General features: G+C 37.1%; 1 protein-coding gene and 2 non-coding genes across 3 annotated transcripts; all 3 read left to right on the top strand.

Moving 5' to 3' along the window:
- Positions 1-11032: 11032 nt before the first annotated feature.
- On the top strand, positions 11033-20981 carry CCT6A (chaperonin containing TCP1 subunit 6A). The gene is made up of 14 exons (XM_011367001.2): positions 11033-11329; positions 11764-11827; positions 13995-14129; positions 14984-15157; positions 15649-15752; positions 16471-16581; positions 16865-17024; positions 17110-17192; positions 17968-18064; positions 18355-18502; positions 18909-19042; positions 19431-19533; positions 20300-20372; positions 20591-20981. The coding sequence occupies exons 1-14, from the start codon at positions 11193-11195 to the stop codon at positions 20661-20663; spliced, it is 1596 nt and encodes a 531-aa protein (XP_011365303.1). The 5' UTR covers positions 11033-11192; the 3' UTR covers positions 20664-20981.
- Positions 14725-14855, top strand: LOC111744179. The gene has a single exon (XR_002782027.1). It is a non-coding gene; the product is annotated as a small nucleolar RNA SNORA22 (small nucleolar RNA).
- On the top strand, positions 18553-18690 carry LOC111744178. Its single transcript, XR_002782026.1, has one exon. It is a non-coding gene; the product is annotated as a small nucleolar RNA SNORA15 (small nucleolar RNA).
- Positions 20982-21108: the final 127 nt, after the last annotated feature.

Below are 21108 nucleotides of genomic sequence, written 5' to 3'. Positions count from 1 at the left end.
GGAACTTGGTGGGTGGAGCTAGAGGCAGGAATGACACTATCTATTGTATACTCTCTTCTGATGTTTCTATTAAGTAAAATTGAAAGTCAGTGGGGAAAAAAATGGCGTAGATAATAGAGGCTCTGTTCATCCCTCCGGCAACCGAATCAAAGTTGTGGCAGAAACAAAGAGCAAACAGAAAGGAAAAATAGCCTGGAATCTAGATGAATAAGTCATACAACTAAGGAGAAATCCAAGAAATCACCCTTCCTTGGCAGAAGTTTCTCCCTCTGTGATTCGATAAGTGCACTAATGAATGTCTGACTGCATGCTCTAAGATGGGAAAAAAAGACACAAGTCCTAGCTCTGTGCTTCTAAGCTGTGTACTCTACCCTACTCTTTGTATTTCCATGCCAGTGGGATCCAGGCCATAGAGCCAAAGATGGCAGCCAAAACAAAGGGAAGTAAAAGACAATACGAGAGAGAAAAAAAAATAAAAATAAAAACAATATTTAAGATCCATATTATATATACACATAGACAGGTCTGGCAGCAAAGACAGTAAGTGGTTAACAATGGTGTTCCTCAGAGACAGAACCAACTCCGTGTGTGTGTGTATGTGTGTGTGTGTGTGTGAAAGAGAGAGAGAGAGAAAGTGAAAGAGAGAGAGAGAGAAGGAGGGAGGGAGGGAGGGAGAGATTAAGAATTGGCTCACATGGTTGTAGAAGCTTGGTAAGTCCAAAATCTGCAGGATAGGTCAGCAGATCAGAGACCCAGGAATGAGTCCAATGGCAGTCTGCTGACAGAATTCTTTCTTTCTAAGGGCAGTTCAGGTTTTCTTCTACTAAAGTTTTCAACTGATTTGATGAGGCCCACACATATTATATAGCATAACCTGCTTTATTCAAAGTCCGCCTTTTAAATGTTAATAATATTTAAAACATACCTTCACAGAACCATCCAGAATAATGCTTATGCAAATATCTAGGCACTGTGGCCCAGCCAAGTTAGCACATCACCATCACAAGTCCACTCCTTGTCTACTTGACACTCAAATGCATCTCTTTAAACTTAATCTCTGAATAAAGACAATAACTAGGTCATAATTCTTGGGCTTAGGCCCAAGTTTTCTTTTTTCTGTCAACTGATCACAGGAAACTTCCTATGATGCCATAGGTACAGGCTGGAAGAGAGGACGTAAGATAAGAGTTGGCATCATGGATATTTGGGCCACGTCTTCATGTAATCTACTTGTCCCTTCAAGGCCTGCTGGGACTTTAGTTCTAGAAGCAAAGAGGAGTGAAGGGCATGGGTCCTGAAGAGTATCGACAGTGTCTTGCAAGGGAAGTGCTTCAGGGGAGACCATTACAGTTTCATAGGGCATTGGAAGGTAAATCTCCTCAGCCAGGTGTAGGGAAGCTACTTCTACTGGCAAAGAAGATTCAACAGGATTTAGGGGCTCAATGTCCCCAAGTTCATTAAAGTGTTCTCAAATGTTTCATTTCAAATTTCAAGATCTATTATCAATGCCCTCATCAATGCCCTTGCTTTACAATTTGCATTGCAATTCAGCCACTCATAGGATGAGATTCTGGGTTTGTTTTTTAGCAATCTGAGCTCTGTGGCTACAGGAGTTAAAAGTCTCTTTCGGAATGGATAAACATAGATGCTTTCAGGTCATTTTTACAGTGCTTGTGCTGGGAATTTGAATCCCTGATATTATTCTCTTCTTTCCCTACTTTTGTCCAATTAATTTGACAAACAGTTCAAATGTATCTTATACATAGTTTCCCAGATCCTTGCCTCTTATAAGTGTTTGATTAGGATTATCCAATGGCAATATTTTATATATTTCTATTTTCATATCATTATTATTACTCTTTTTACTACTGGAAACATAATCATTAGTGTCTTTAAATCTAATCAGATTAGAGTGCCAATTCCAGGAACCCCAGAACCAATTCAGAAAATTCATCCTTAAGATTCTATTTCTTTAGAACCACTCTCAGTATCAAAATCTTTATTATCCAGGATTCTCCAGAGAAACAGAACCAATAGGATGTATATACAGATAGATCTAAATATAGATATATAGATATATAGATATAGATATGTTTAGATATACAGCTTCACAAGGGGGTCTACTGTTCAAGTGAGGGCATCATCTACTGGTAAGAGATGATTTTAAGGAATTGGCTCAAGTGATTGTGAAGGCTTGCCAAATGCAAAATCTTCAGGGTAGGCTGGCAGGCTAGAGACCCAGGGAAGAGTTGTAATTTAAATCCAAAGGCAGTATGCTGGCAGAACTTCTTGATCAAGGAAAGTCAGTCTTTGTTCCATTAAGGTCTTCAGATGATTGGTTGAGGCCCATCCATACTAGTAAGATAATCTGCTTTACTCAAAGTCTACCTATTTAAATGTTAATCTTATCCAAAAAACACCTTCACAGATATGTCCAGAATAATGTTTGACCAAACGGCGGGGCACCATGACCCAGCCTGGTTAACACAAAAATTGACAATCACAGGTGGTTATCTGAGTGGTGAAATTACAAATTTATTTAAAATTTGGTTTTGCTTTTACTATGATGATTACACATTATTTTTGTAATAATAAAATCAAATGTGTATTTTTAATAGTTAAAAAAAGCTTTGCTTTGCTTTAGGAAGTCTTCTCTAGTAATGTGACACTGAAAAGATACCATTATAGCTCTTTAGTACATTATACATATGTTTACCCAAGCACAGTACTCTGCCACAAACTAGACACTCAAAGATTAGCCAACAACAGAAAAAATATTATCCCAAATCAATATTATTACTCTACCTCTCCATTCTAACCTGCTCCTTTTCTAGAATTTCTTTAACATCTGCAAATTTCTATACTAGGTAGCCCCTTGTCTTTTGCCATCTCCACTTCCACTGCTTAAAGTATTTTAAAAAGCAACCTAAGGTAAAACACACACACACACACACACACACACACACACACACACACACACACACACACACACATTTTAAAAAACTAGATAATTCTATCATTCATTTGGGGGAAGAAAAGAAACATGTAATATAGTCAGAAATACTTCTGAAAAAAAGATTGATGAAAATGATCTAGCACTACTAAATTTTGAAACACATTGTAAAACTACAGTAAATAAAACAATATGGTGTTGATATTTGAATAGACAGAGCTAAGGAACAGAATATAGTCCAAAGTCGATCCATCTGGAAATATTGCATATACTAATAATTACGTTATACATTAAGAGTGGAAAACATGAATTATTCTAGAAAAAAATAAAATTGGATTCTGTGCAAGTTATTTTCAAAACGCCAATAACCAGTTCTCTTGTTCTCAGACACCAATTCTCTCCATCATCAACTGTGTCCCCAACAACTCAATTGAATTCTGACACTATCTAGAATTAGTACAGATCAGAGTTAAGCCCACAGTCCTATAACACTGCCTCCACTTTAGACACCAGTTCCAAGTCCCAGGTCCCTAAGCTACCCACACTTCTATCTGACTTGGCAACAAATTTGGGGGTTCCCACTTCTCCCTCCTCAGGTTTGAAAAGTTTGGAGACCAACTTGGAACTCAGGAAATCACTCTATTTAGGTTTAATGGTTTATTACAAAGTATACAACTCAGGAACAGCCAAATACAAGAGATGTACAAGACAAGGTATTGAAGGAGTAATTCAGAGCTTCTATGCCCTCTGAATGTGCCACCATACCAGAACATCAATATGTTCACCCACCTTAGTTGTTCAAGCATTTTTATAACCCATCTCCAGCCCCCCATCATTCCCCAGAGATTGGGAGTATGAGGTTGAGAGTTTCCATCCTCTGGTCAGTGTTTGGTCTTTCTAGTCACCAGCCCTCATCCTGAGGCTATCTAGGTTCCCACTTTGGCTCACCTCATTAGCATAGATTCAGGTGTACTGCAGAAGGAATTGTTATGGATAACAAGACACTCCTATCACTCAGAAAACCAATGGTTTTAGGAGTTCTGTGCCCGAAAATGGAAACAAAGACCAAATACATATTTTCATTATACCACAGATTCTTATCTCATTTCTTACCAAAATAAATTCCAAATTAATAAAAAATTAAAGTAAAAAATAAAACCTTAAAAATACAAAAGAAAATATGGTAGATATTTTAAAATTCTTTTTAAGTGTGTAAGGCCTGTTTTACATAAGTTCCAAATGCCCATTAAAGAAAAAAACAGGCTACATCTGACTACATGAAAAATATTTTTTAATATTTAATTGGAAAAAGACATAAAATACAAACAATACTGAGACAAGTTAAATTGCAACACTGAAAACATAAAGAGCTCCTACAAATCCATAAGAAACCAAGTAGGAAAACAGACAAAAGACATGAAAAGACAGTTCACATAAAAAGAATGGCTCTTACATATAAGATATATGCTCAACTTCACTCTCAATAAGCAAAATTTTAAGATAGCATTTTTCACCTATAGAAACAAAATGTTAAACATTTTGAGGCATATTCTTCTGTTCTGGTCCTTTATTGATATATATTTACATACATGTATATATTTGGGGAATTTAATAAGATACACTTTTTATATTCTACATTTCCATGTATATATTTCCATGTATCCCCTTTTATGGATACACAAATTTGGGGAGTTTTGCAAAAATAAAAATATTCTGAATTTTTAATATAGGTGATGTTAATATTTTGATGCATGTCTTCTATGTTTTTTTGTATATATGGGGATTATACAAAAATTAGATATTGCATACTATTTAAAACATGTTTTTCCTCTTATCAAGAACACCTATTTATGTCATTAAAAATTCCTTCCTCACCTTCCACATGGACTTTTTCAACACTCTTCTTTCTGATTTCCCTATCCTTAGTCTTCTCTCTTGGTTCAACCTCTAATCCAATTCCAGAGTTATCTTCATCACTAGATTTTTGGGTTCCCAGTGCTGGCAGTCTTAGGCCTAGACTTTTTTGTTGTTGTTGTTCTTTTTTATTTATTTATTTATTTTCAAATATAAAGTACATTGGTTAGACATCTATATAGTTCATAAAATGATTCCCCCCAATTACACCCTCCCTCTCCTGACCCTCCACCTAGTCAATGTATTAACGCTAACTGCATTCCCTATGCCAAGCTCCCCATCCCCATGACCATCCCTCAGCTACTAATTTGTACTTTTTTAGCCTTTCGCCCCATTCTCCCAGGCCCTTAACCGCCTCCCTTTGTCTGACACAAATTGTCCTCTATATTTGTGAGTCTGTTTTTGATTAGTTTGTTCTTTTTATTCCTTTAATTCTGCATATAAGTTAAATCATAGTGTTTATCTTTCTCTGTCTGACTTAAATACCTTCTAGGTCCATCAAAGCAATATCCTTTTCCACCCCCTTCCTTTTCATAGCTAGGTGTCTTGTTTTCTTATCTTTTCAGCCACTCTATCTTTTGGTTGCAGCACTTAATTCTTTTCAATTTGAGGTATTTATTGATAGAAATGTAGTTGTTACCATTTCTTATTCCTGTTTTTTAATACTTATGTTTTTTCTTAAAGAAGTCCCTCAAACATTTCATGTAATACTGGTTTGGTGGCGTTAAATTCCTTTAGCTTATTTTTGTTGGGGAAGCTCTTTATCTGTTCTTCAACTCTAAATTATACCTTTGCTGGATAAATTATTCTTGATTGTATATCCTGGGTCTTCATCCTGTTGAATATTTTTGGCCAAGCCCTTCTGACCTGCATAAGTTTCTTTTGAGAAATCAGCTGCCAGTCTTATAGGTTTTCCCTTACATGTAATTATTTGTTTTTCTCTTGCTGCTTTTAATACTCTTTCTTTGTATTTAAATTTTGGCATTTTAATTATGTGTCTTGGTGTGGGCCTCTTTGGATCCATGAGTTTTGGAATTCTCTGAGCTTCCTGGGGTTTTATGTCCATTTCCTTCACGAGGTTAGAGAAATTTTCCAACATTATTTATTCAAACAGCTGTTCAACATCTTGATTTTCTTCAGTTATGCCGATCAGATGAATATTTGGAGCCTTAATAGTGTCCCATAGGCTCCTTAAATTATTTCCATAGTCTTGGCATCATTTTTCTTGCCATTCTGATTGAGTGTACTGATTGGCTTTCCTGTCCTCTAGATAAGGAATTTGATCTTCTTTACTCACTTTGTTTATTCCTTTGTTTATTCCATTTAATATACTTCTCATCCCAAATAATGTGTACTTCATTTCAGACTAGTTCCTTTTTATAATTTCCATTTCCATTTTTCTGTTTTTTATCTTTGTTGAAGTTCTCACTGAATTTATCTACACTTCCCAAAAGTTCATTGAGCATCTTTATAATGAGTGTTTTGAACTCTGCATCTGTTAGATTACTTGACTCCATTATATCTGGATCTCTGTTCTATTCTCTCATGTGGTTTCTGCTTGTCTTCTCATTTTGACTGCCTTTCCGTGTTTCTACGTACTAAGCAAAGCTCTTAATTTTCCCAGTCTTATTAGTGTGGATTTGTGAAGCAGGTGTCCAGTGGCACAGTCCTGAGAGGGGTTCAGCTGCAGGCCAAACTTAACCCAAAGCTCTACCATTCGGGGGCCACTGTTAAGATTCAGCAAGCAGTCCACAGATACTATGCTTATAGTTGCCTCAGAAGGCCACACCAGAAACCGAGGCCAGCTGCCTCCAGTGTGAGTCTAGGTGCTGCTCAGCAAGGAGCATCTGACTCGTTGAGGATACACCTGAATGTGGCATGGGTGGGGCTGTGAGGTGGGGGAGGCAGAGTGTCAAAGAATCCTCTAGGCAGAGCGACCTGTTATCCAGTTTGATGACATCACGGCTATGGCGGCGCTGTGTCTGGCACATGGTTAGTGGGTGAGGGCTCAACAGGGAACAATGGATAATGCCGGTACTTCTGTACCCAGCAAGTCTCACCTTGGCCCTCATTCTGACAATATCTCCCTGTAAGTCCCTGGTGCCCCCTGCACAAAACTGAATCAGCACCGGTGCTCAGAGCAAGCAGGTCTGTCACTGTGAAAATCTGCTCACGGAAGCAGCCTCTGTAAGAGGTATCTGCCAATACCACAGCCTCTGTCTCACTCAGCTACTTGAGACAGGGCAGCCCCATGTCCTCGCCCCATCCTACTGTCTGCTGTTCCAGAGTGTTTTCTTGGACTTCTCCCTAGTTGTATGGCTTGTTCCTCTAGATACCAGGCAATTTTTCCTTGCTCGTGCTCCTTGTTTCCGTCACAATTTTGATTTGGTCGCCAGAGGGATGAACAGAGCCTCTATCATCTATGCAATTTTTTTTCTCCCTATCTAGGCCCAGACTTTTTAATCAGCAAACCAGGCCATAACAGTCAGGACAAGCTACCTCTCCAAATTTGTTTCTTGCAATCTTCTTCCCTCCATCCTATGTATCCACCTTTCACTATGCATGCCAGTCCCTCCCACTGTTGGTCTCACTGGATTCACTCTCTTAAATCCTCTTTCCCTGCAAAGTGTCTATCTTTCAAAACCCCATTCAAAACTCACCTCTAGGAAGACTTCTCTGATGCTCAGTTAATACTTTTATGCTCATAGCACTTCATTCATCTCTTAAATATAACATCCTATACTGTCATTTACCTGTTGACAATTTTATCTCCCTAACTAGGCTAAGTGCTTCTTAAGGATTAGGATCTTACTTCCATTCCCACTGGATGAAGACTGGGATAGGAATGAGAGTGAGGGCAGGAGAGAAGAGGTCCTTGAAGATTGTTTCAGGCTAAACAAAGGCAGGTAGAATATTCTAAGAACTGCAAAGTTCAGAATGACCAGAGAGCATAAAGTGAGAGGGAAAGAGAAAAAGGTTTTAAGCCTGGAGAGGAGGGCACAAGATGTAGTTGACTCTGTAAGTGAATTAAGACATTTAGATTTCAGTCTATGTTCTTGGAGATAACTGAAGGATTGATTGTAAGCAGAGCTGTGGCTTGTAGATTTACTTTTGATAGGTTGCTCTAGTAGCAACATGGGGAATTAAGGCAGAGCAACAACTTAGATTATTATGGCAGTTAGCCAAGTAAGAAATGATCATAGCCTAAACCTAAGTGGTAGAAATGGGGATGGAAAAAAGTGGATAGAATGGAGAGAGATGACATCTAGAAAGTAAATGTGAAAACATTCAGGGAATATGTGGCCATGGGAGCTTGAGACAAAGGGAGTAGTCAAGGGTGAAACCTAGGTTTTTACCTCTTCCCTAATACAACAGTGTAACCTTGAATTTAACCTCTCTCTGCATTGATGTAATCATCTGTGAAATTGGTTTAATATATGACCTATCAATTTCAAAGGAGTCATATTAGGATCAAACAAGACACTGAATGTGAAGGTGCTATGAAAATTATATAATTACATGAATGCAGGAGTGGCAATTAATCCATGTCTGGCACAACACAAAGCACATTACACATGCAATTCATTTAATTTTCTCTAAGATGTCACTTCCCCCTACTGTATAGATTAGAAAGTTTTGTCAAAAAAGTTAAATAACTTGTCCAAGGTCACATACTGGTAAACATTGCAAAACTATATTTCAAACTCAAATTCTTTGACTCTAGAGTTCTTTCTAATACACCACACTGCCTCATTAGAGTTCTTTCCTTTAAATGTTCTTTATTGAAATTCCTCCTGAATCAAATAGCTAAACCCCTGCCACCACCTCAATTTCATCAATCGTGGACTTTTTCTTTGAAATTCTCCAAAAGACTTTTCTAAAGTTCTCCCATTCTATTCTTGCATTAGCATACAGCCAACACTCCCTTGCTACTTTATTTTGCATCATATAATCAAAAAAATTAATTTGTTTGACAATGTGATAACCAAGACTAGTAAAACGATATATGCAAGAAGATTGCCTGGTATAATGTTAGTGAAAATGCCTACTTTAAAATTCTGATATTTGTTCATTGTGAAGTTTTTGCATTAACTTTGATTTTTAAAAAATATTACATTAAAATACTGAGTTTTTGGTGCCCCTTAAATTTTGTAGCTCAGGAAAGACTTCCACTCCCCCTTTCCCTATCTGCAAGCAGATACCTGAAATTTCACAATCATCTTTGTTCATGTTTTCCCATACATCTCTAACAGTAATTAAATAAATCTGCATGCACGGCAAGTAACATCACGAGTCTCCGTATGCTGTGTTATGCTATTAGTCAAACTTATGTAGATGCTTTTGTGATTCTCAACTATACAAACCCACATAAAAGCATTATATACCAGGATATTCACTGCAGCCTGAATAGCAGAAAATTTAGAAGAATCTCAACCCCAATTAGCAGGTGACCGGTTAATTATGTCATTCTTACAAAGAATATCATGCAGCTGTTAATAAGAATAAGAAATCCCTGTTTATATCAATATGGTACAATCTCTAATATGTTTTAAGATAATACACACAATAGTGTGTATTATAAATTGCCATTTTGTGTGGGGAAAATGCTTATATTTATATAGATATATACATATTTATAAATTCAGAAAGCATCTGGGGGAATTCGGAGCATCTAAAGGTAACTGTGCTTGTCTGGAGGAAGTTACACCAGAGCGAGGAACACTTACTTTTCACTATATACGCTTTGGCACCTTTTGAATTTTCATTATTATCTATAAAAATAAAATACAAAACATTACTAAATACCTGGCACTTGGGGGAACTGGACACTAGAAAATAATTGTGGACACTTTTCAAAATTTTTCTGTCTTAAAAGAAGAGTCTTCTCAAAGGCTGGACAACGCTGCTCAATCAAGTTTGAGTTTTCAAATGTGCCATGAGGGCCTAAAGCCTCAGCAGTGTGTTCTGAATTCAGAGGGTGAATCGTCTCTTACTTCTCCTCAACTGCCAACAGACCAATCCTGTAGCTTTCTGAAGGCATCTAGCACTTTTTACCTTGCATTACAGCACTTCCTAGTCTGAAAATACCTAGGAAACTAGGTGAGAGTCCTGTCGACATAAGAAACATCCAAACCTGTAGAGAATTTTTATGAGTTTACTCAAGGCAAACTGACAACATATGCCAGGAAGCAAGATCTCAATAGATGGAGAAAAGGCTCTGGAGAATAGCAGTTTTGCAGCTTATTTTATATATTGAATCAAAGGAGGTTACATGAAATTCATTGGTGAGAAAAAGCATAGCAAGGAAATCTCTAGAATCGGATAAAAAACAAAAGAGAGAAACACGTACTTCTTACTTTGGTGCATTTAGGATAGTTGATAATATTTACAGCATGTAGATGGCATGCAGGAAACAAGATAATGAGGGGGTTCAGTGGCCTTGTGCTCTGGTGCTGGTGGTTGTGTCTTTGAGAGAAGGAAAAGAAAATCACTCTCATGGTTCAAAGGTATGTTATTCAAGCTATGTAACTACAACAGACAGAACTCACGGTGAAGAGTGAGCTTTGCTAAGGACACTATAGGCCTGGGATGTGACTACCTGGTATGACCTGCCCAGTTAGGAATCTGCGATCAGATTATCCTATTAGTTACGTTTGGTCACTGAGCTAGCTTGTCAGGCCTGCCATGTGGTATAACCGAGCTTGTCGGGTTTATTGCACAGATCCTTTTTTCATTCACAGTACTTCTGATATTCATTACAGTACCCTCAGAGTACGTACAACACTGTCAAGCACACAGTATATAGTTAAGAAAACTGGTGACAGGCATAAAAGAGGAAGAAACAAAGCAAACCACTGATAGTGAGGGAGAGAGAAAGCCCACGCTACACCCCGCAGCGAGAGGCCGCCAGTAAAGCGCGAAGGCTCTAATCACTCTCAGCGGCGCGGGGCCCCACAACCCCAGCCTCGCGCAGAGCAGCGGTTGAGCCCCGCCCTGCCTATGTCTTCACGTTCCGGGACCGCAAAGCTGAGCCCTAGCCCGCGCGGGATACCAAACCGAGGCGTCCTTCCTGCCGGAAAACAGGCTCCTCCCTCGAGCAATGGCGCCACAGCCCGGACGCCAGGGGGCGGGGCCGCTGTGCCACCGCGACCCAATGAGCGGCGCCTGATGACAGGCGGCCCAATGGGGACAGCGCGTTGGCACGCTGGGGGCGGGCAGGGCGAGCCCGACTTTTCCAGAAGACCCGGATAACGCCTCCGGGCCACGCTGAGCCGGCTTTGAGCCATCTTCGCTCCTGCTCTTTTATTCTTTTACTAGGTCAGCTATGGCGGCTGTGAAGACCCTGAACCCCAAGGCCGAGGTGGCTCGAGCCCAGGCAGCGTTGGCGGTCAACATCAGCGCGGCCCGGGGGTTGCAGGACGTGCTGAGGACCAACTTGGGGCCTAAGGGAACCATGAAGATGTAAGGCGGGGCTGGCGGGGAAGGCCGGGCGGGCACCGCGCACCTCGTGAGGCCCGAGCCTGATGCCGGGAATCATGGTCTCGAGCCCGCTATCTCTCAGCCTCCGCCCCCTCCGCCCTTTTTCCACGTGGACTCCTAGGTCGGGCCTGTTTCCCGCCCCGGCCATTTCTTCCTGTAATCGATACAGCCTCCTTTGAGAACAAAGCTGCCCGCCTGCGCCGCACTTCCCGGTGCTTTGGGGCTTCAGCGACCCTCAGGTGTCGGCAGATTTTTTCAGAAGGGAGGGGGATGGTCACTGCTCCATTCCTATTACCGGAAGGGGAGAACCAACCCTGTGGCTGCAGCTCCTTAGAATCTGGGTAAAGCCTGGTGTTTATGGGAGTCAGTTCTCTTGAGAAAATCACTGATTTCGTTTCTGCCCATTGATTGAACAGGCTTGTTTCTGGTGCTGGAGACATCAAGCTTACTAAAGATGGCAATGTGCTACTTCATGAAATGGTGAGAGGCTGCTATATTAAAACCTTTTGGTTTTCCATAGTACATTTAATTTGTAGGAAGATTTTTAATGTTCTCAAGTAGGAGGAAATCATTGTCATCTCTCAATAGGTGGTCTTTCAGACACTGGAGGAAGTAGAAAAGGAATGTAATCAGTAATGGTAGCGACTGTACTGTACAGTGAGAAGCCCTGAAGTCAAATACCTTTTTTTAAATGCCTACTTTTGACATTTAAAGCCTTAGTTACAAGAGTGTAATTATAATTCTAATAAGATCTGGAAAACTTAAGCTATTGACACACGCAAAATGAGACAGGTTGTTTACACTTTTTTTAAAACAGTGATTTCTCTGTTACATCTCATCACTCCACCTCCAACACACCACCTGTCAGCTGGAGGGGGAGAAATGAGATGTAACAGAATTCGTTGTTTAACCATTTAAAAGGTCTCCTGACCAAGAAAATGAGATTATTGCGAGGGTCATTTTACACATCTCTAAGTTCCCAAAACCTCGCAGCTCAAATCCAGTGTTTTGAATTCAGAATAAAATTTAGGGTTTTGATGCCTTCTACATCCAAATGTTTGTAAATATCTTCAGTAAGAATTAGCTAACCTAGAAGGTGTAGTTTTTGTTTTTAGTGGTCTACGTGGTTGCCTGTGCTAGCTGAGAACAATTTGGAGTCGTAGTGATGCAGGACAGGGCAAATTTCCTGGAGTTGTGGGGAGACCAAGCCCTGCACTGAGAGAAGAAGAGAGTCCTTTGTTGAAGAGTGTGGGAAGAATTCAACACACACCCCCCCAAAGTTAGAGTCAAAAGGAAAGTTTATTAGAAAAGGGATAACACTCCACAGAGTGTGGTCTTAAAGGCAGAGAGTGGGAGGGACCAAGAGAGATGGAAAGACAGTGAGTAGGGGATGGAGTGTTCAGGGAATTATATATCATTTTTTAGTTCCTGTAAGTTATTGTTTAAAAGACTTTGTTTACCCATTTCTTTTGATACGGACATCTGGTGAGGAAGGTGAAGGGTATGTAGTGGGAAAAGGTAAGAATATGTAGAATGAAAGGCCTACTGGCAGTTCCTAGCCTTTAATCCATAGGTTCCCTATGGTTTCATAGGGAATGACTTTTGCTTACTGTTTCCCTTTCACAGGTGTGGGGAATGGGTTGTTTGTAAACCCAGTAGAATTCTTGCTTTGATCTGAAAGTGTCCTCCTGGCCTGGTTACAGGACTGATCAGCATATTGCAGTCTCTGATTGTGGCTTTATTAACATTTTCATTCTCTTGCTTCCTCCCTACATTAATAGTTTAAACTTAATATCAGAAAAACTGTATCTAAATGGCTTTTATTTTACTAGATTTTTTAAATTGTGAAATATGACGTAAACACAGAGATGCACATTAAACATTTATAACTTAACAAGAAACCATAAAGAAAACACAGTGAAAAGTATACAGTATCACCTGTGTAGTATTCTTGCCAAAAATAACATCAGCAAATTAGATAATGAGATAGTCTGCTAGATGACTGGGCTGGATTCTTAAAACTGTCAGTATCTGCAAAGAAATAAATGCCTGGGGAACTGTTCTAGATTAAAGGAAAATAAGGAGACATAAAAACCAAAAGCAGTGCAGGAGGCTTGATGGGATCCTTTGTAATTAAGAATTCTGTGGGTGACATTGGAGACTTGATGAATATCCTGTTCTTGCAAAGCCTTTCCACACAGTGATTTAGCATCCACTGGTGATCTTTGCTAAAAGGGCTATTTTTTATTTTCTTTTTAATTATTTGATAATGCCAAGTAACTGGATACTGCTGGGCTTTCATTTTATGAGGCATCTGGTTTATTCCCACAAAAGTCCTTGATTTGTCAAAGAGGCATGCATGAATTTGAAATTATTGGTTGCTTGTTAGCTCTATCACCTTATGTAAACTAACTGAACCTCAGATTTCCTCTTCAGTAAGATGGAGATAATCTTGAGAAGTAAACAGATTTATACATGAAAATGTTTTGGTCATCAGAAACTGATATTGCAAAATAGCTAATGGTGAATTTTTAATTAAACTAAAATGTAGCTGAACACTTGGGCAATTTGTGCAAGTAGCACATTTCACACATTTTAAGATATGTTTAGATCGTTTTAAGATACTTAATTTTTTTTCTACTTTAAGCAAATTCAACACCCAACAGCCTCCTTAATAGCCAAAGTAGCAACAGCCCAGGATGACATCACTGGTGATGGTACCACGTCCAACGTCCTGATCATTGGAGAACTGCTGAAGCAGGCGGACCTCTACATTTCTGAAGTATACATGATTCTTGTGTTTCTGTGGTATTTTATTATGTATAGGAAATAATATGAGTTTTAGTTATACAAATTGATGTGTTAATAGTAACTGAGGCAATAGAGTGTAAAGAGCAGGAAGCTTCACTCTGGGAACTACTAGAGTCTTTATATTGGTCTAACTTTTATTATGATCCTGGACAAATTAAGGAAACTTATTTGGCCTGAAGGGGGTTTTGCTGTTTGTTTTTTTAATCAAGTTGCATTGTACATGTGACTTATATCCATCTGTGAGGTAGATTTCTGAATGAGATCTAGAAGTGGGATGATCAGGACTGGGCATATTTATAAGGAAAAAGGCAACTGAAAACAAATTTAAATAAGAATTCTACAACATTTAGCCCTGAGAAGTTTCAAGGTTAGAGTAAACCTCAATGAATACAATTCCAATATCAGAAGAACTTCTAAGAAAATCGGAAGCAGATTCAGTCTTCCTGACTACTAATAAAAAATAGTAAATGATGTGAATTAACTTCAGATTACCGATAGGAAAGATATAATAGTCCTGTTAACTGCAGGTTGTTGTGACACATTGAGTTTTTGTCATTCCTTGTGGTTTGCACGGTGAACACCCAAGTGTGCTTTATAGTTCCCTTGGCTTCGACTCTGTGCTAGAGCAATGTCTGTCCTCCTCTGCATTGAAAGGCCTATTTATCCTTTCAAATGTATTCAGAAAGTCAGCACATTTTATTGTATTAATGAATATGAATGATCCAGAATAAATGTTCAAAAATATATTTTATCATGAACTGTAGTTCTATCTAATTGAAGAGCTCCATTGTTAATAGTAGTTTTGTAATTGTTCATGTATTATAGGGCCTTCATCCCAGAATAATAACAGAAGGATTTGAAGCTGCAAAAGAAAAGGCACTTCAGTTTTTGGAACAAATCAAAGTAAGCAAAGAGATGGATAGAGAAACACTCATAGATGTGGCCAGAACATCTCTTCGTACTAAAGTTCATGCTGAACTTGCTGATGTCTTAACAGAGGTAAGTGTTAAATGAGGTATGTGTCTGATGGTATAGTACACCTATATCAAACCCCTGATTTAGAAACATCATTATACTTATTCAATTTCAATTATAGGGTGCTCTCTAAACTCTTCACAGTATCATCCTTTGAAATAAGTAGGTTCATTTTTGTGACAATGATAACCTGCTGTGTTCCTAAAAAGTAAAATGAGAATAATAATAGTCTACCTGACCAGATTGTAAAATAATGATCAGAGTTCATTATTAAAAAGCTTCCTGTTATTAATATTTTTAATAGGATGGATGTCAGTTTTTTAGGTAATTATAAATTGAGATTTCAGAAATGTAAATGACTTCAGCCCCTTTATAAATGTATTATTCTGTTAGCTCATAGAAAATAACTTAGTTCAGAGATTTTAAAGTCAAGAAACTGTCTACTTTAAACTTCTCTAAAGAATAAGCAACCGACTTCAAATAAAATTCATTTAATGGTTATACTCCTATTGTAGGCTGTAGTCGACTCCATTTTGGCCATTAAAAAACAAGATGAACCTATTGATCTCTTCATGGTTGAGATCATGGAGATGAAACATAAATCTGAAACTGATACAAGGTAGGTGTAGAATACTTTTAATACTTATAAAGTATGTTTGTAAATTTATAGGTGCTTTCTTCATACAATACATATAATATTTTTTTGTCTTTGAATCAATTCATATTGCCTAGGTGAGTATTTAATTTACTCAGTAGCTCTTGAAGTTGATGGTATGATGTGTGTTTATAGTCAGAATGATTCAGAAAAGTGAGTTACAGCAGTCATTTGGCATTTATTAACAGTTGGACATAAAACATAATGAGAGACTACTGGAGAGTTTAAAAATATATTTCAAAGACCTGGTTTGAAAACTTTTTTTTAAGAAAGGTAATCACAGTTTGATGGCCTACTAGTTGAGACATTTTCTCTGTAAAATTTTCTGTACAAGACAGCAGGGTCGTTGCTTTTGTGTGAATGGCTTGTTTTTGTCATGTTCTGGAATGTCGCTTTTTCACAATTGAACTTGCCTAGGTTTCACTCAAAAATCTTGTTCAAATAACTCAAGAAATAAAGCTGATTATGTGAAAATTAACAGTCTCAATTTAGTGTTGTAATTTTGTTAGTATACGTTACATCTCATCTGGAAATCAATAACTATAATTTTTTGTTTTAAACTTATTTCTCAATTATATTTGACTAATATAATAATATATTAGTTTCAGATATGTAATAGTGATTAGACATCTATATATATACTTTATGAATTGATTGCCATAAATTTTTTGTGTTTTAACAGCTTAATCAGAGGTCTGGTCTTGGACCATGGGGCACGGCATCCTGATATGAAAAAACGAGTAGAAGATGCATATATTCTCACGTGCAATGTGTCATTAGAGTATGAAAAAACGTGAGTTTATATCCCCTTACAAATGGAATCAAGAAGCAGAGGAGCTTAGTACTTTGGGCAAGTCACTTCTTTGTTGAGACTCAATTTCTCCACTTAAGAACAATAATCCCTCAATTGGGTTTGGTAGAATTTTAGGTATAAACTCTGAGAAATGTACCAGGGGTAGGATTAGAATTCCCTGACTATTTGTTAATGAAGACTAACCCAGTTTCTGAGGCTATTGGCTTATCTTCTCAAAATATGAACATTCTTCTCCCTCCTTTCTGTAACTTTTTTTTAATAGAGAAGTGAATTCTGGCTTTTTTTACAAGAGTGCAGAAGAGAGAGAGAAACTAGTAAAGGCTGAAAGAAAATTCATTGAAGATAGAGTTAAGAAAATAATAGAACTGAAAAAAAAAGTCTGTGGTGACTCAGATAAAGGATTTGTTGTTATTAATCAAAAGGTGAGAATGAATTTTGCTTTATAAATTAGTCTATTTTTATTATTAAGGTGGAATATAGCGAAACTAATTTTTATTTCTATTATAGGGAATTGACCCATTTTCCTTAGATGCTCTTGCAAAAGAAGGCATAGTAGCTCTGCGCAGAGCTAAAAGGAGAAATATGGAAAGGTATGGGATAGCAGATTATCTGAGTGATGAGAATTTGTGCAAATTAACTGGGATTATTCTTTTTTCTCTTCTACTTAATTTTTGAATTGTTCTTTTAATTTTTTATTGCGGTGAAATAAACATAGAATTTATCATTTTACCCATTTTTTTTACAGTGTAAAATTCAATGGCATTAAGTCACATTCATATTCAACCATCACCATTATCCATCTCCAGAATTTTTTCATAATTGCAAACCATCCATTAAACAATAACTCCCCATTTCTTTACCCCTCACACAAACACACTCCCCTTACCCCATAAATACTATTCTACTCTCTGTCTCTATGAATTTGGTACCTCATATAAGAGAATCATACAACATTTGTTTTTTTGTGTCTGGCTTATTTCACTTAGCATGTTTTCAAAGTTCATCCATGTTGTAGCATGTATCAGAATTTCATGTCATTTTAAGGATGAATAATATCCCGTTGTATGGATATATCACATCCTTGTTCATTTATCAGTGGACATTTATTTGGGTTTCTACCTTTTGGCTATTATGAAATAATGCTGCTATGAACATTGTATATACTTTTTTTATTTTTAAACCATAATGTATACTGTACATGTTTTTCCATTTCAAGAGATAGCATCAAGGGGTTTCACAGAAATACTTCCTCCCAAAGAGCATAATTTTAGTATGTAATTCTGAAAGATTGCTTCCTAAAAATTATTAATCTTTAAACATAATTTATAAAAATCACATCTCCTTTAAAATACTTTAATATTTCAGGCTGACTCTTGCTTGTGGTGGAATAGCTCTAAATTCTTTTGATGAGCTAAATCCTGATTGTTTGGGACATGCTGGACTTGTCTATGAGTATACATTGGTAAGTGTATTTTCTTTTCCAAAGGTAATACTTTGTTTCATGAATTCTTTAGTAGTAAAAACTCATTCAGACTCGGGACCAGATTTTGCTTTGTTTATATACATTTCTGTTGTTTATGTATAGCAATATGTCTTTGGAAAACTCAACATTTATGTGTGATTTTTTTTTTTTTTTTTAATCATTTGCTTTAATGTGATCAGTGTTGTTTCCTATTAATATGCTACTTATCATTTCTCCTCGGATCATTCGTTGTACAACTATATCTTGTTTTTGGAAATATCTCTACATAGGGAGAAGAGAAGTTCACCTTTATTGAGAAATGTAACAATCCTCGTTCTGTCACATTATTAGTCAAAGGACCAAATAAGCACACACTCACTCAAATCAAAGATGCAATAAGAGATGGCTTGAGGGCTGTTAAAAATGCTATTGATGATGGTAAGATCCTCACTGTATTTCAACTATATTCTTTTTGCTAGTTTGGAAAGGCATGGCTGAATACTGTGTTCTTTTTATCAGTAGCTTACACAGCCAGACACCATGCAAAATTAAAGTCTTCCCTTTAAAATGACTGATGGTATGCCAAATGTTTTTATAGCATATCATTATTAAAAGTGGATACAAATAAATGAGGCAAGAGCTTGCAAGAGCTTCCAAGTGCTAAATTTAATCATTCTATTTGATAGGTTGCTTGTATTGCTTTCAAATGCAATATTAAAATTGCTGTGGTTATACTGAATTCTAAAGGAATTAATGGCTTTCATGTATATGTTTTATTTTATATGTTTTCTTATAATTCTAGTCTTCTTTGTTTCTTAGCATTTTTCTTTTCCCCACACAACAGGCTGTATAGTTCCGGGTGCTGGTGCAGTGGAAGTGGCAATGGCAGAGGCCCTGGTTAAATATAAGCCCACTGTAAAGGGCAGGGCTCAACTTGGAGTTCAAGCATTTGCTGATGCATTGCTCATTATTCCTAAGGTATGACTACTTTAACAGTCCGTTTTCTAAAATACACCAAAATGATTCAGCTGATGAATAAAAGCTTTTTGATAATGTGGATTTTTCATAATGTGGATTTCAAATAAAGTTTGATCAGTTTTTCTCCCTAACACTAGAAGAGATGTATCCCATTATCTAAATGTATTTGATTCTTCTGGAAGGGAAACTGAATATCTGAAGTTTCAGATGTAAGAGCTAGGAAGAAGGTTTGCAGTGTAGGGGTTGTGCTTGAGTACAAGCTTGCTTTTTGTTTGTTAAACTATGATTAATATGATTTTCTGTGGATTGTTAATTGGAAATACTGTTTATTTTACATTTTATCAGTTTTTAAGTCTATCCTTTTAAAAATTGTGTTTGTTTGCTTTAGGTTCTTGCTCAGAATTCTGGTTTTGATCTTCAAGAAACACTAGTTAAAGTTCAAGCAGAACATTCAAATTCAGGTCAACTCGTGGGTGTGGACTTGAACACAGGTAAGAGAATGCAACTGTTTGTAAGGAGAGAACTAGATAATACAGGTAATGTAAAGCCAGGAAGGATCAAAATAATCTTGGAGAGTTGCTTTGCAGTTTGTCATTAGTCCTATCAGGGAACTCTGGGTTTCTAAAATATGGTATAAAAATGGAATGACTAAATACAGTAAGGGAATAAGAGTATACATTTGAATAATTTCGAAGAGTATGGATCTGTAATGCTGGAAGAGGGGACCAAATATAATGAAATTTAAAGTGCTGGTCCTAGGCCAATGTAACAGCAAATTATGTAAGCACAAAGTGCAAACGGGTTAACTGAGATACTTCCATGCAATATATGTAAGACCTACAGTTGTCAAACAGCATTATTTATGTTCAATTTAATAGAAAAGTTTTTTGGAATAAAAAAAAAACGATAAGCCCATTTTGGCCAGATTATATGTAGTTCAAGTGCTGTACTTTAATACAGACAAATGGGAGCATGTCCAGAAAAACAAGATGTTCAGACATTTGGTAAGCAATTAGAACATTCTTATCACTGAATTATCTAAATAGAGATTAGTCACTCATCGGAGTTACTGTGCACAGAAACGATTTAGAGTATAAAATTGGACTAATTGAGGAACTTTGGGTCCTCATAGTTAATAGTGGAGGAAATGAGAGTAATCAGTGGTGAGCACAGCAGCACAGAATACTGTGTTCTAGACAGCATTCTGATTTTATGACCTGTTATATATGATTTTAAGATGACTGGGTTGCTTTTCAGGTGAGCCAATGGTAGCAGCAGAAGTAGGCATATGGGATAACTATTGTGTAAAGAAACAGCTTCTTCACTCCTGGTAAGTTTGGGAAAGCCAAAACTAAAATAATCTTTAGGTTATCATCATACTCTCAATTTACTGTATTCTTTTAATTTTTTCCCCTCATAAAAATGTAATCAACCGAAAGTGTGGGAAAGGGGAAATTTAATTGGATGTAACTTGCATGGCTTAGTTGAGAATTGAATTGAATTAGAGTTCATATCTGAAATCTGAGCCATGTGATTTTCTCCTTTCAGCACTGTGATTGCCACCAACATTCTCCTGGTTGATGAGATTATGCGAGCTGGAATGTCTTCTCTAAAAGGCTGAATTGAAGCTACCCTTGTATCTGAATCATGAAGACTCTACAGAGTGATTCTACGAATATAGCAATGGAATTTTTGCCCAAGCTTTAAATGATAATCAAAGGAATTTTCTTTTCCCATATGACAAAATGAAAGAACACTGGCACCTATTCAAATTCCAAAGTCTGAAATTATAATTACAGTATTTTTATAATTGCATTCATTGTACACACATAAAGCAGGCTGTTTTCACCCAATGATCAGGATGTTTTGCTTTAGCTTCAGTGACAATACATGTTAGAAAACATGTTATCTACCTTATTAAATATTCCTTGAAAAACATGTTAATGGTTTAATAATTTTTTCTAATGTATTTTAATTTATGCAATAGTTCCCTATTGTTAAGCATTCAAGTTTAAATTTTTTATGCTAATATAAGTAACATTTAAGTAACTTAAGGTTTTAAAACC

This window comes from Pteropus vampyrus, unplaced genomic scaffold, assembly GCF_000151845.1.
Source record: "Pteropus vampyrus isolate Shadow unplaced genomic scaffold, Pvam_2.0 Scaffold128, whole genome shotgun sequence".
Classification (NCBI taxonomy): Eukaryota; Metazoa; Chordata; class Mammalia; order Chiroptera; family Pteropodidae; genus Pteropus; species Pteropus vampyrus.
The sequence above is the reverse complement of the archived record's forward strand: the minus strand, read 5'-3'. Positions and strand labels throughout refer to the sequence as shown.

What these genes read in the sequence shown, in the direction of transcription:
- CCT6A (XM_011367001.2), top strand. Translation starts at nt 11,193, where the DNA reads ATGGCGGCTGTGAAGACCCTGAACCCCAAGGCCGAGGTGGCTCGAGCC. An exon ending in CCTAAGGGAACCATGAAGAT is followed by an intron (nt 11,330 to 11,763) that starts GTAAGGCGGGGC and finishes TTGATTGAACAG; the next exon opens with GCTTGTTTCTGGTGCTGGAG. An exon ending in TTGTCTATGAGTATACATTG is followed by an intron (nt 18,065 to 18,354) that starts GTAAGTGTATTT and finishes ATCTCTACATAG; the next exon opens with GGAGAAGAGAAGTTCACCTT.